Source organism: Sebastes fasciatus, chromosome 12 (assembly GCF_043250625.1).
Source record: "Sebastes fasciatus isolate fSebFas1 chromosome 12, fSebFas1.pri, whole genome shotgun sequence".
NCBI classification, from domain to species: Eukaryota; Metazoa; Chordata; class Actinopteri; order Perciformes; family Sebastidae; genus Sebastes; species Sebastes fasciatus.
The window spans coordinates 25,029,786-25,045,407 of NC_133806.1; the positions used below are offsets into that span (position 1 = coordinate 25,029,786).

Consider the following 15,622-nt stretch of genomic DNA (forward strand, 5'->3'; position numbering starts at 1 on the left):
AACGTTACGTTAAAAACAACGTTACGTAAAAACGCTACGTAAAAACAACGCTACGTAAAAACAACGTCAGAAGAAGTGTTCTTTACCTCTTTCAGGGTTCGTTCCTGCAGCTGGTTACCGTTTCTGTCCTGAAAGAGAAAAACAACACAGAACATGTTCAATAGAACTTGTTTCTAATCAAACACTAATCCTTTTAGATTGAAGGAACTAAATCAGTCCAATCAGGAGTTCATCACACCAGACTTCATACAGAATCTGGCAGATTTTATACTCAGTGGTGGTTGTTACACTCCTCATTGAGAAGAGTTTACTAAAAAGAACTAAAACAGGTCCGACTTTCCGTTTCCTGCAGATGATCTTTCACATTTTGTTTCAGTTTAAGTAAAAATTGCAGCTTTGATCAAACATCTTTGATCAGAGGTGACGAGGTGATGAGGTGATTTACCTTCGAGGAGCTGCTGTTCAACTCAAAAGAGCCGTTCAGAGAACCAGAGTCTCCATCTGAGGGACCGACAGAGACATGGAGACAGACAGGTCAGCGTCTGTCCATCAGTCAACAGTAAACTTTAATTTCATAACCAAGAAAATAAAGAAGCAGAAAAAGGAGGAGGAGGAGGAGAATAAGAAGAAGAAGAAGAAGAAGAAGAAGAAGAAGAAGAAGAAGAAGAAGAAGAAGAAGAAGAAGAAGAAGAAGAATTGTAGACAGGTGACTCACTGCTGAGTTCCTGGTTGCCGTTGGTAACGGAGTGTTTGTGGATGTTGGAGTTCAGCAGCAGATCAGTCAGTTTGTCCACTAGAAGAAAACAGACACGATCAGATTCTGAGGTTTTATTATTTATTACTACACAGGAGGTGTGAACAGACACCAGACTGACCTTCAGTGATGGAGGCGGCGAGGAGCGGCTCCGCCTGAGGAGCGTGAGGAGTGTCGGCTCTGAATAGGTTCCTGCAGGAGGAGGAGGAGGAGGAGGAGGTGCTGAGATCCTCACCTCCTTCTTCATCTCCTCCTCCTCTTCCTGTCGCCTCCACCCAGTCAGAAAACAGAGTGACTCGCTCCTGCAGGAGCTCCAGCACCTCCCTGTCTTTCTGCTGGATGTCAGCTGGGTGGGAGGAAGAGAGGAGGAGGAGGAGGAGGAGGAGGAGGGGAGGAGGAGAGGAGAACGGGAGGAGGGGAGGAGGGGAGGAGAACAGGAGGAGGGGAGGAGGAGGAGTACAGGAGGAGCACAGGAGGAGGAGGATGAGGAGGAGGAGGGGGAGGACGAGGAGGGGAGGACGGGAGGAGGAGAGGAGAGAGGAGGAGGGAACATTTTGAATTAGATGTGAAATAGATTTTATTTGGGTGACATTTTTATGACAAGAAACAACAGGTGAAGGAGGAGGTGAAGGAGGAGGTGAAGAGGGAGGATGTGAAGGAGAAAGGAGGTGTTGTACCTCTGAGTCTGCGTATTAAAGCTTTGTCTTCAGTCTCGATGAGAGGAAACTCGGCTCTGGACGGACAGCTGGAGACAAAACACACAATACTGTGAAGTAATGAGTACTTCATACTGTACTATATACTGTACCACATACTGTACTATATACTGTACCACATACTGTACTATATACTGTACCACATACTGTACCACATACTGTACCACATACTGTACTATATACTGTACCACATACTGTACCACATACTGTACTATTTACTGTACTATTTACTGTACTATTTACTGTACTATATACCGTACTATTTACTGTACTATTTACTGTACTATATACTGTACTATTTACTGTACTATATACTGTACTATATACTGTACTATATACTGTACTATTTACTGTACTATATACTGTACTATATACTGTACTATATACTGTACTATATACTGTACTATTTACTGTACTATATACTGTACCACATACTGTACTATATACTGTACTATTTACTGTACTATATACTGTACCACATACTGTACTATATACTGTACCACATACTGTACTATATACTGTACCACATACTGTACTATATACTGTACCACATACTGTACTATATACTGTACTATTTACTGTACCACATACTGTACCACATACTGTACCACATACTGTACTATATACTGTACTATATACTGTACCACATACTGTACCACATACTGTACTATATACTGTACCACATACTGTACTATATACTGTACCACATACTGTACCACATACTGTACTATTTACTGTACCACATACTGTACTATATACTGTACCACATACTGTACCACATACTGTACTATATACTGTACCACATACTGTACCACATACTGTACCACATACTGTACTATTTACTGTACCACATACTGTACTATATACTGTACCACATACTGTACCACATACTGTACTATTTACTGTACCACATACTGTACTATATACTGTACCACATACTGTACTATATACTGTACCACATACTGTACTATATACTGTACCACATACTGTACCACATACTGTACTATATACTGTACTATTTACTGTACCACATACTGCACCACATACTGTACTATATACTGTACCACATACTGTACCACATACTGTACCACATACTGTACTATATACTGTACCACATACTGTACCACATACTGTACTATATACTGTACCACATACTGTACCACATACTGTACTATATACACTGTACCACATACTGTACCACATACTGTACTATATACTGTACCACATGCTGTACTATTTACTGTACCACATACTGTACTATTTACTGTACCACATGCTGTACTATTTACTGTACCACATACTGTACTATTTACTGTACCACATACTGTACCACATACTGTACTATATACACTGTACCACATACTGTACCACATACTGTACTATATACTGTACCACATACTGTACTATTTACTGTACCACATGCTGTACTATTTACTGTACCACATACTGTACTATATACTGTACCACATGCTGTACTATTTACTGTACCACATACTGTACTATTTACTGTACCACATACTGTACTATTTACTGTACTATATACTGTACCACATGCTGTACTATTTACTGTACCACATACTGTACTATTTACTGTACCACATGCTGTACTATTTACTGTACCACATACTGTACTATTTACTGTACCACATACTGTACTATATACTGTACCACATACTGTACCACATACTGTACTATTTACTGTACCACATACTGTACTATTTACTGTACCACATACTGTACTATTTACTGTACCACATACTGTACTATATACTGTACCACATACTGTACCACATACTGTACTATATACTGTACCACATACTGTACCACATACTGTACTATTTACTGTACCACATACTGTACCACATACTGTACCACATACTGTACTATTTACTGTACCACATACTGTACTATATACTGTACCACATACTGTACTATTTACTGTACCACATACTGTACTATTTACTGTACCACATACTGTACTATTTACTGTACCACATACTGTACCACATACTGTACCACATACTGTACTATTTACTGTACCACATACTGTACCACATACTGTACCACATACTGTACTATTTACTGTACCACATACTGTACTATTTACTGTACCACATACTGTACCACATACTGTACCACATACTGTACTATTTACTGTACCACATACTGTACTATATACTGTACTATATACTGTACCACATACTGTACTATTTACTGTACCACATGCTGTACTATTTACTGTACCACATACTGTACTATATACTGTACCACATACTGTACTATTTACTGTACCACATACTGTACCACATACTGTACTATATACTGTACCACATACTGTACTATATACTGTACCACATACTGTACTATATACTGTACCACATACTGTACTATATACTGTACCACATACTGTACCACATACTGTACTATTTACTGTACCACATACTGTACCACATACTGTACTATATACTGTACTATATACTGTACCACATACTGTACCACATACTGTACTATATACTGTACCACATACTGTACTATATACTGTACCACATACTGTACCACATACTGTACTATATACTGTACCACATACTGTACCACATACTGTACTATTTACTGTACCACATACTGTACTATATACTGTACCACATACTGTACTATATACTGTACCACATACTGTACCACATACTGTACTATATACTGTACCACATACTGTACCACATACTGTACTATTTACTGTACTATATACTGTACCACATACTGTACCACATACTGTACCACATACTGTACTATATACTGTACCACATACTGTACTTCACAGAATTATGCAGTATTATTACTGAGCAATTACAGTAACAACTAAAGTAATTAATAACAGTTCTTGGATCTTTGGACCTTTGAATCCTTGAGGCAGTACTAACCTGAGGGCAGTCTGCTGGATGCGGCTCATCCAGGTCTTCCGGCCTTCTTTAGACGAAGCGTGCAGCTCGTACATCTCTGGAGGAGTGGAGGCGCTGATTATGTACATCCCTCGCTCCTGATTGGCTATGTCTCTGACGATCAGGTTGTTCAGAGAGACCACCGGAGACTTGTCCTGAGACAGAGAGACAGGTGGAGACAGACAGGTAAACAGACAGGTAGAGAGACAGGTGAGACAGACAGGTAGACAGACAGGTAGACAGACAGGTAGACAGACAGGTAAACAGACAGGTAGACAGACAGGTAAACAGACAGGTAGACAGACAGGAACCAAGGATTCAAGGATCAAATGATCCAATGTTCCAAGGACCTGGGAACACCTGGGAGCTACTCTGTTTACCCTTCTGCTATCAAGTCCTGGACCCGGATCAGTGGTTGAAAATGGTTGAAAGACTGATGGATAGAGAGAAGAGGGGGAGGGACATGAGGAGGTGCAGGTGTGACCAGGTGTGACTCACCTGTGATGCGAAAATGAACTTTTGATCTTTCTCCTGAAGGAAAACCAAGATGTCTGACATCAGCAGGACCTGCACATCTGGAGACAAACATACAGAGGCTGGTCAGCAGGTGTGAGCTCCGCCCACATAGCTAGGATATCACAGCAGGTTAACAGGTGTGACATCACCACAGCAGGTAAACAGGTGTGACTTCACAGCAGGTAAACAGCCTCCTCTACCTTTCATCCTGGAGCCCTGGACCTTCCAGAGGAGAGGTCCCTCGTGGAGGAGCCTCCTCCTCAGCAGCTCTCCTCCTCTGAACACACCTCCTCCCTGGACCTCCGTCTGGGCCCGGGGGTCCAGACGTGCCTGGATCTCCTGCAGCCTCCTGGTCCGGTCCAGCTCCAGCACCTCCTGGTCCACCGAGCTGATTAGCCCCTTCAGGAGGAGCAGTCCCCGGCTCAACGCCTGCGCCTCCTCTTCATTGCCTGCACGAGGTCACAGGGACATGGTCACATCAGAAGTCAAGGGTCAGAGGTTATTAAAGGTCAGAGGTTATTAAGGGTCAGAGGTTATTAAGGGTCAGAGGTTATTAAAGGTCAGAGGTCGTAGGTACCTTTGGTGTTGTCCAAGATTCGTTGGATGAGGACGGGGTACTTTGTGATTCGCTGTGTCACCAGCAGGATGCACTCCTGGACGCCATGACGACGCAGCAGAGGACCACGACAGGCACGCTAACCATTATGGGATGGAGAGAGACAGAGAATCAATATAGAAACACCAGGTCTACACCAGTTTAAACCAGATTAAACCAGATTTAATTTCTGGTCTATACTGGAGCAAACCCAGGTCTAGATCTGGAAACAAGGATAAACCAGGATCTAACCTGGACCTGGACTAAGAACAGCAGGTCTAGTCTGGTCTAATCTAGTCTAGATAAACAGTCTAGTAAAGAACTGTGTAAACCAGATCAAACCGGACACAGAAAAGTGGTCTGAAACCTATGAGACAAGGTCTACGGCACTCTAAACTTTGACTAGTTCCAGGTCAAGGCTCAGGTCCTGGTCCTGGTTCTGGCTCTGGTCCTCACCCTGATAAACGGCTGCAGTCTTCTGTCTCGAGATAAAACTTCTTTGTAGAGTTTCACAGCTTTCGGGTGTCGACTGCAGAACTCAGAGTAAATTTTCTTCATGTCGTCTGCACACTGACCTGAAAACTACACACAAACACACACACACACAATATTGAAATATGATCAGCTGAGCAGCTTTCGGACATTTTTTTGGACATTTTATTGGGAGTAAAACCCTCACACATTCACATATCTGAAGGTCAGAGGTCAAGGGACCGCTTTGAAAATGGCCATGACAGTTTTTCCTCGCCAAAATTCAGCGTACGTTTAGAGCGTTATTTAGCCTCCTTCATGACAAGCTAGTATGACATGGTTGGTACCGATGGATTCATTAGGTTTTATAGTTTACTATGATACCAGTATCTTCACTGTAGATTTAAAAGGGACTGTTTGTAAGAATCAGAAATTGCTTGTTAACAGCGACACCTGTGGCCGGTAAGTCAACAAAAGTGAGTTTCAGTGTCAACACAGTGAGGCAACACACGTCAGCTAAAACCACAATATCACTCTATATTTCAGCTGCTTGGCAGTAATGTTAGCTGACCAGACAAAGGTCCCTCCATGAATCAAAGCTGATCCTAGTGTTGGCTTTTCCTGCCTCAGCCTCCCGACCGCGGCCGGAGGGAACAGGGGAGACACCGGAGTTTTGGTCGGAGACTATAACATTTCTCGCTGCGGAGCCCCGTCACTTCACAAGACATGGAAAACCTCTGTTGGTCTGGAGGAGCTGCAGCAGTTATTTCTGTACAAACGTCCAATGTACATTCACTAGATATTCTCAGAGCTACTAACTCTTCTGCAGTGGGTAGTGTGCGCGCATGCACGTGAGAGTGGAGCGAAAGAGCGAGAACGAGTGGTGTGTGAGTGAAGGCAGGCAGGCAGCGGAGCAGAGGAGCAGAGTACAGCAGAGACTCCGGCCCTGGAGACCAAAGCTACGGTCTCCCCCACGTCCTCCGATCGCGGCCAACACTGTTTAACAGACGGGCTTCACTAGATATAACTTTGCGGTTTTGGTGCTTCCGTGTAGTTTGTGTTGGAGTCCCGTCTGAACAGCGTAGCCACATGCGAGCGCGCATGGGACACCCACTTTCAATGATTTATACGTGTAAGAAGTTACAAATAGTCCCTTTAAAACTGAGCCTCTACAACCTAAAAATCACAAGTTGCGTTAATAACTTAGAGACATTAGTGGCGTTAAAATTAATTTGTGTTAACGCGTTATTATCTTGTTAACTTTGACAGCCCTAGTTGTTATAGATATAATTTTCTATACAGAGTTGTTAAAATGATCTCGGATGAATATTATAGGAACAGAATCTGAACAGAAGGAGTACTTTCACTTTACGTACATTTAGATGATATTACTTCTGCACTTTTACTGGAGTTAAATCTTAAATTCAGGACCTCTACAGGAATCAAGTTAAGTCAAGGATCTACTTTTTCTTCTACTAATGAGGTGAAACCGCATTTTTGTTGGAAGCTTCATTAATAATGTTAATGTTTTAATAACTTTTAAATCAACATTTGGTTGCGGAGCAGCTTTTTTTGTTTGTCTTTTTAGGGTGATGACGTCATAAAATATGACGACAGACATACAAATTATTCAAAAACCTCAACAAAAGCTTCAAATGTAAAGATGACATTCAGTGTGGAACTATTTCTGTAGCAGTGATGCTCTGGTTGATGTTTGTGTTTTATGTTTGACACATGAAGTAAATATTTGGGTATTTTTTGAATATCCGGCCTTTTGCAGGATAAACAGACTGTTAAAATAGATTTACTCTATAACACCAGATAAACATAAAGTCTCACTGATCTCACACTGATGTGAATGTAATGACCTTTGACCCTGTATGATGTAATAACCTCTGTGACCCCTCAGAGAGTCACTTGTCCAGCCGTACCTGTCTGAGCAGCAGGTCTCCGATGCTGCGGACGGTGAAGTTGGTGGCGCTGCCCTCCATCAGACCCTCCTTCCTCCTGTTGAGCAGCTCCGTCAGGAAGCTGGAGTGCCACTCCAGCAGCTGGTCCAGACAGGGGAAGATGGTGTGAACCACGGCCGCCTCCAGCATCACCTCCTCCAGCATCCCCCGCCGGTACACGCCCTCCATGATCCGCAACGTCCGCACGTGGTGGAACTCCGTCTGGATCAACTCTGAGAGACACAAACGAGTTTATCCTGATGATGCACACAGTCAACACACATATATATATTATATATAAATAAATAATATATTAAATAAATAAACAAAAATAATTAAAAAAAGACTGGATAAATGAATAAATGTGTAATTAGAAATAAATGTAGCCATTAATCAATGGATACAATTCATAAACATTTTTTTTTTTAAATAAATACACAATTAATAAAAAGATTAAAAAGAAAAAATGTGAAACTAAATAAATGTCATTAAATATAGCAAAAATAAATGTAGCAATTAATTAATTGATAAAATTAATTTCAATATATATATATATATATATAAATAAACGAAAAAAATAAATGCAAAAAGGAAAAATAATTTAAAATTTCATAACATAAATCCATAAATAAATAATAGGGAAAATTAAACAGAAAAGTAAATAAATGAGGGAATTAATACAAAGATAAATAAATAAAGAAGCCGATTAAAACTGAAAAATCTATTTTTGTCACATTTTATCAATTAATTAATGGCTACATTTATTTTCTATATCATTTTTGCTCAAATTAATGACATATTTATTTATTTATCGAGTTATTTATTTATGTATTCATTTATTTTTTATTTTGGCAGGTTCCTTCCACCATATTATGGTAGATGAGGCATTTCTATATATAATGTGCATATATGCGTAATTATATCTGTATATATTTCTACTGTTTGACAATGTCTTTGTGTATATTTTGTATACATATATATTTCTATACCGTAGATGACATCCTGTTTTTTGATGATGTCTTTGTGAAGCGTCTGCAGGAAGTGTGGCTCCACAACGAGACTCCAGCTGTCGGCCTGAACACAGCTGCCCTCCATCTGCAGGTCCTCCAGCAGGGGGCTCCACCACCACTCACCTGCAACAACACAACACAACACAACACGACAGGACACAAGACACAGACACACGTATTACTTTATTGTTCTAGTTGTTGTTCATTGTTTTGTGATGTAACATCATCTCCTGTCAGCTGGTTCCAGATGTTTTCAGCGTGCATAATAATAATGATAATGATAATAATAATAATAATAATAATAATAATAATAATATTATTATTATTATTATTATTATTAATAATAATAATGTGATTAAAGAGCTAATGACAGATTGAATTATTATAAACAGCTGATATAAAACAACAGACCGTCGTCGGTCAGAGACTCCAGGGACAAAGTCCTGCTCCTGAAGTTCAGAGACTCAGTGGACTGAGACAAGATCCTCCTGAGACCGACAGCGTCCTCACACATTCTGAGGGACACACAGGTGGAGAGAGACACTATTAATATATATATATATATATATATATATATATATATATGTGTGTATGTATGTATGTATGTGTATATATATATATATATATATATATACAGTATATATATTTGGGCTGTCAATCGATTCAAATATTCAATCGTGATTAATCACAAATTAATCACACATTTTTTATCCATTCAAAATGTACCTTAAGGGGAGATATGTCAAGTATTTAATACTCTTATCAACAAGGGAGTGGACAAATATTCTGCTTTATGCAAATGTATGTATATATTTATTATTGGAAATCAATTAACAACACAAAAAAATGACAAATGTTGTCCAGAAACCCTCACAGGTACTGCATTTAGAATAAAAAATATGCTCAAATCATAACATGGCAAACTGCAGCACAACAGGCAACAACAGCTGTCAGTGTGTCAGTGTGCTGAATTGACTATGATTTGCCCCAAACTGCATGTGATTATCATAAAGTGGGCATGTCTGTAAAGGGGAGACTCGTGGGTACCCACAGAACCCATTTACTTTCACATATCTTAAGGATCAAAGAGACCCCTTTGAAAATGGCCATGACAGTTTTTCCTCGCCAAAATTTAGCATAAGTTTGGAGCATTATTTAACCTCCTTCATGACAAGCTAACATGACATGGTTGGTACCAATGGATTCTTTAGGTTTACTAATTTCATATGATACCAGTATCTTCACTCTAGCTTTAAAAATGAGCCCACTGGAACCTCAACATGATGGAAGAGCGGGCACAATCACAAGTTGCATTAATGCGTTAAAGAAATTATAAGCGTTAAAACTAATTTGTTTTAATTATCACATTAACTTTGACAGCTCTAATATAAACATACTGAGACTACATTACTGAAGATTCTACGCAACAACGAACTCTTTCAGCTGAATGTCGTTTACATTCAACAATCAATAAGGCGGCTGTTCGCTCTCACCCTGCAATGTTATTGGTGGAGACACTCTTGGCGAGCGAGAGGCCGGAGCGAACCCGTCTGGACCCAAGCAGAGACTGACGAAGACTATCTGAGGGATAGATGGCCGAGCTCGGACGCTCCTTCATCATCGGAGCTGAAGAGACACAGAAGAAGAAATAAAGAACAGTTCTTCTTCTTCACCTTTTAAAACAAACACGGATATCTGATGAGGAATCTGACTGATTATAAATCTGAATTAGACCAACAATTACAATGATTGCCTATCCTGAGAGACAAACAAAATGAAGTCCAAAAACACTGGACACTACATTTCCCACAATGCAGCTGGTTAATGTGATAGACCAAGAGATAGACAGATAGAGAGACAGACAGGTTGACTCACTTTTAGTGCGCATGGCGACGTTCTGCAGAGCTGAACTGTTTCTCACCAGCGACAGCTTCTGTTGCTGTTAAAGAGAGACAGACAGGCAGTCAGACAGACAGACAGACAGACAGACAGACAGACAGACAGACAGACAGACAGACAGACAGACAGACAGACAGACAGACAGACAGACAGACAGACAGTCAGTGCAGACAGACAGGCAGACAGACGAGTAATTACCAAAGACAATTAGACAGGTCTTACCTTTTGTTTCATCTTTGCACAGTTGGCCAGACTGTCTCTGCAGCGGTTATGGATGGTGACATTACAGGCTGAGAGACAGACAGATAGAGAGACAGACAGGTAGTTGGTCAGAAATATTACTCATATTGTATGTCTATTATCATATTACATACATGTAAACCCAAACATCATGTTGACAAACTGAGCTGATTGGATCTTGATGTAAAAGAACGTCTGAACAAAATATCCTGCAGCAAAAAATGCAATCACAAAAACACCACAAAAAAAAATCAAGATATCATCCTACCATGAAATGTTTTACGACAACATATTATGACCACACAAAAAAAAGTCCTGCCACAAAACACACCAAGACAAAAAGTTCTACCACAAAACGAGCCAAGAAAAAAAGTCCTGCAACAAAACATGCCAATACAAAAATCCGGCCACAAGACACGCCAAGACAAAAAGTTCTGCCACAAAACACGCCAAGACAAAAAGTTCTGACAAAACACACGCCGAGACAAAAAGTCCTGCCACAAAACACGGCAAAACAAAAAGTCCAGCCACAAAACACGCCAAGGCAAAAAGTCCTGCCACAAAACACGCCAAGACAAAAAGTTCTGACAAAACACACGCCGAGACAAAAAGTCCTGCCAAAAAACACGGCAAAACAAAAAGTCCTGCCACAAAAACACGGCAAGACAAAAAGTTCTGCCACAAAACACGCCAAGACAAAAAGTTCTGCCAAAAAATAAGCCAAGACAAAAAGTCCTGCCACAAAACACGGCAAGGCAAAAAGTCCTGCCACAAAACACGGCAAAACAAAAAGTCCTGCCACAAAAACACGCCAAGACAAAAAGTTCTGAAACAAAACACGGCAAGAAAAAAAGTCCTGCCACAAAACACGCCAATACAAAAAGTCCTGCCACAAAACACGGCAAAACAAAAAGTCCTGCCACAAAACAAAAAGTCCCGCCACAAAACACGCCAAAACAAAAAGTCCTGCCACAAAACACGCCAAAACAAAAAGTCCCGCCACAAAACACGCCAAGACAAAAAGTTCTACCACAAAATATGCCAAAACAAAAAGTCTTGCCACAAAACACGCCAAAGAAGAAAAGTCCTGCCACAAAACACGCCAAACCAAAGAGTCCTGCCACAAAACACGCCAAAACAAAAAGTTCTGCCACAAAACACGCCAAAACAAAAAACCCTGCCACAAAACACGCCAAAACAAAAAGTTCTGCCACAAAACACGGCAAAACAAAAAGTCCCGCCACAAAACACGCCAAAACAAAAAGTCCTGCCACAAAACACGCCAAAACAAAAAGTTCTGCCACAAAACACGCCAAAACAAAAAGTCCTGCCACAAAACACGCCAAAGCAAAAAGTTCTGCCACAAAACACGCCAAGACAAAAAGTTCTACCACAAAACACGCCAAGAAAAAAAGTCCTGCCACAAAACATGCCAAGACAAAAAGTTCTGCCACAAAACACGCCAAGAAAAAAAGTCCTGCCACAAAACATGCCAAAACAAAAAGTTCTGCCACAAAACACGCCAAAACAAAAAATCCTGCCACAAAACACGCCAAAACAAAAAGTTCTGCCACAAAACACGCCAAAACAAAAAATCCTGCCACAAAACACGCCAAAACAAAAAGTTCTGCCACAAAACACGCCAAAACAAAAAATCCTGCCACAAAACACGCCAAAACAAAAAATCCTGCCACAAAACACACCAAGACAAACAGTTTTGCCACAAAATACGCCAAGACAAAAAATCTATGGTGCTTTTGCTGCTAAAACCAAATAAAGTGTGCAGGCTGTTTACTGGTTGTGGACTTTACACCCATAGAACCTCCATTAGAAACCCCTAGAACCTCTCAGAGACTCATAAAGCTCTACAGGGAACCCCAGAACCTTCTTCATGATACCAAATAACTTTCTCAAGAAACCTCAAGTCCACATTCCTGCTGAAAAACCCACTGAGAGAAGACGAGGTAAAAATAGTCTGCAGACTGTTTACTGTGGTTACGCACGCATGCACACACACACACACACACACACACACACACACACACACACACACACACATTCATTTCACTATAAAAAAATCTTGTCTTTACTTTTTCCACAGTCCAGTTAGGATGATGTCATCACTTCAAACCAACAGATACAGACACACACATGTTGGGTGTGTCATGTGTGTGTCTCTGTATATGTGTGTGTGTGTGTGTTAAATTGTTTTTGGTGTTTGTTTCCTCTCATGAATCCAGTCTGAAACGTTTTCAGTAACTTTTAGTTCAGATTTAGTGTAAACGGCTTCATGATTATAAAATATACAACACACACCCACACACGCACACACACACACACACACTTAAACACACACATATGTGTCCCCTCGACCCAGTTCTCAGGGTTCACCCACAGCAGCCAATCACAATGCAGAACAACATGGTGACACACTAAAATGTGTATGTGTGTGTGTGTTAATCTGAAGAGGTACATCTGTTCATTGTGAAGACGGAGGATTAACACACCATCTGTTACACACACATTAAATACACACACGCACACTCACATACTATATCATATGTTTGTATAAGTAGCATATGAATATATATGTATATATATATATATATATATATATATATATATATATATATATATATATACAGTATACACATATTAGGGCTGTAAATAAATTAAAATATTTAATCACGATAAATCGCAAATTAATTATCTGTTCTAAATTAACCTTAAAGGGAGATTTGTCAAGTATTTAATACTGTTATGGCAAAGTGGGCAAATATGACAAATATTGTCCAGAAACCCTCACAGGTACTGCATTTAGCATAAAATATATGCTCAAATCATAACATGGCAAACTGCAGCCCAACAGACAACAACAGCTGTCAGTGTGTCAGTGTGCTGACTTGACTATGACTTGCCCCAAACTGCATGTGATTATCATAAAGTGGGCATGTCTGTAAAGGGGAGACTCGTGGGTACCCATAGAACCCATTTTTATTCACATATCTGGAGGTCAGAGGTCAAGGGACCCCTTTGAAAATGGACATGACAGTTTTTCCTCGTTTAGCGTTATTTGGAGCATTTTAACAATGGATTCATTAGGTTTTTCTTGTTTCAGATGATACCAGTATCTTCACTCTAGCTTTAAAACTGAGCCCACTAGAACCTCAGAAAGATCGATTGTGTTGACGAGTTAAAGAAATTAGTGGTGTTAAAATGATTTTGCATTTTTGTTATTACTTTAACTTTGACAGCCCTAATAAGTATATACACACGTGGACAAAATTGTTGGTACCCTTCCGTTAAAGAAAGAAAAAACCCCAATGGTCACTGAAATAACTTGAAACTGACAAAAGTAATAATAAATAAAAATGTACTGAAAATTAACTAATGAAAATCAGACATTGCTTTTGAATTGTGGTTCAATAGAATCATTTTAAAAAACAAACTAATGAAACTGGCCAGGACAAAAACGATGGTACCCTTAACTTAATATTTTGTTGCACAACCTTTTGAGGCAATCACTGCAATCAAGTGATTTCTGTAACTCTCAATGAGACTTCTGCACCTGTCGACAGGTATTTTGGCCCACTCCTCGTGAGCAAACTGCTCCAGCTGTCTCAGGTTTGAAGGGTGCCTTCTCCAGACAGCATGTTTCAGCTCCTTCCACAGATGTTCAATAGGATTTAGATCAGGGCTCATATAAGGCCACTTCAGAATAGTCCAATGTTTTGTTCTTAGCCATTCTTGGGTGTTTTTAGCTGTGTTTTGGGTCATTATCCTGTTTGAGGACCCATGACCTGCAACTGAGACCAAGCTTTCTGACACTGGGCAGCACATTTCGCTCCAGAATGCCTTGATAGTCTTGAGATTTCATTGCACCCTGCACAGATTCAAGACACCCTGTGCCAGATGCAGCAAAGCAGCCCCATAACATAACCGAGCCTCCTCCATGTTTCACATTAGGTACAGTGTTCTTTTCTTTGGATGCTTCATCTCTTCGTCTGTGAACATAGAGCTGATGTGACTTGCCAAAAAGCTCCAGTTTTGTCTCATCTGTCCAAAGGACATTCTCCCAGAAGCTTTGTGGCTTGTCAATATGCATTTTGGAAAATTCCAGTCTCGCTTTTTTATGATTTGCGTCCTCCTCGGTTGTCTTCCATTAAGTCCACTTTGGCTCAAACAGTGACGGATGGTGCGATCTGACACTGATGTACCTTGACCTTGGAGTTCACCTCTAATCTCTTTGGAAGTTGTTCTGGGCTCTTTGGTTACCATTCGTATTATCCGTCTCTTCGATTTGTCATCAATTTTCCCCTTGCGGCCACGTCCAGGGAGGTTGGCTACAGTCCCATGGACCTTAAACTTCTGAATAATATGTGCAGCTGTAGTCACAGGAACATCAAGCTGCTTGGAGATGGTCTTATAGCCTTTACCTTTAACATGAAGGTCTATAATGTTCTTTCTGATCTCCTGAGACAACTCTCTCCTTAGCTTTCTGTGGTCCATGTTCAGCGTGATACACACCATGATGCCAAA

General features: G+C 40.3%; 2 protein-coding genes across 3 annotated transcripts in view; one reads left to right on the forward strand and one right to left on the reverse strand.

Annotated features, from left to right (window-relative positions):
- Window positions 1–15,622, forward strand: part of LOC141779470 (transmembrane protein 79-like) — a 114,162-nt gene that overhangs the window by 80,764 nt on the left and 17,776 nt on the right. The window lies entirely within an intron of this gene.
- arhgef2b (rho/rac guanine nucleotide exchange factor (GEF) 2b) overlaps window positions 1–15,622 on the reverse strand; it is a 29,496-nt gene that overhangs the window by 4,375 nt on the left and 9,499 nt on the right. For both annotated transcript variants that reach the window (XM_074654316.1, XM_074654315.1), the window contains exons 3-18: window positions 11,066–11,133; window positions 10,820–10,883; window positions 10,438–10,570; window positions 9,356–9,459; window positions 8,924–9,067; window positions 7,917–8,167; window positions 5,971–6,096; window positions 5,497–5,614; window positions 5,120–5,368; window positions 4,902–4,978; window positions 4,386–4,558; window positions 1,432–1,499; window positions 876–1,100; window positions 716–793; window positions 446–501; window positions 87–128 (exon numbers count right to left, since the gene is read on the reverse strand). In XM_074654316.1, the coding sequence (XP_074510417.1) occupies window positions 87–128; window positions 446–501; window positions 716–793; window positions 876–1,100; window positions 1,432–1,499; window positions 4,386–4,558; window positions 4,902–4,978; window positions 5,120–5,368; window positions 5,497–5,614; window positions 5,971–6,096; window positions 7,917–8,167; window positions 8,924–9,067; window positions 9,356–9,459; window positions 10,438–10,570; window positions 10,820–10,883; window positions 11,066–11,133 (1,976 nt within the window). The remainder of the gene's footprint in view (window positions 1–86; window positions 129–445; window positions 502–715; window positions 794–875; window positions 1,101–1,431; window positions 1,500–4,385; window positions 4,559–4,901; window positions 4,979–5,119; window positions 5,369–5,496; window positions 5,615–5,970; window positions 6,097–7,916; window positions 8,168–8,923; window positions 9,068–9,355; window positions 9,460–10,437; window positions 10,571–10,819; window positions 10,884–11,065; window positions 11,134–15,622) is intronic.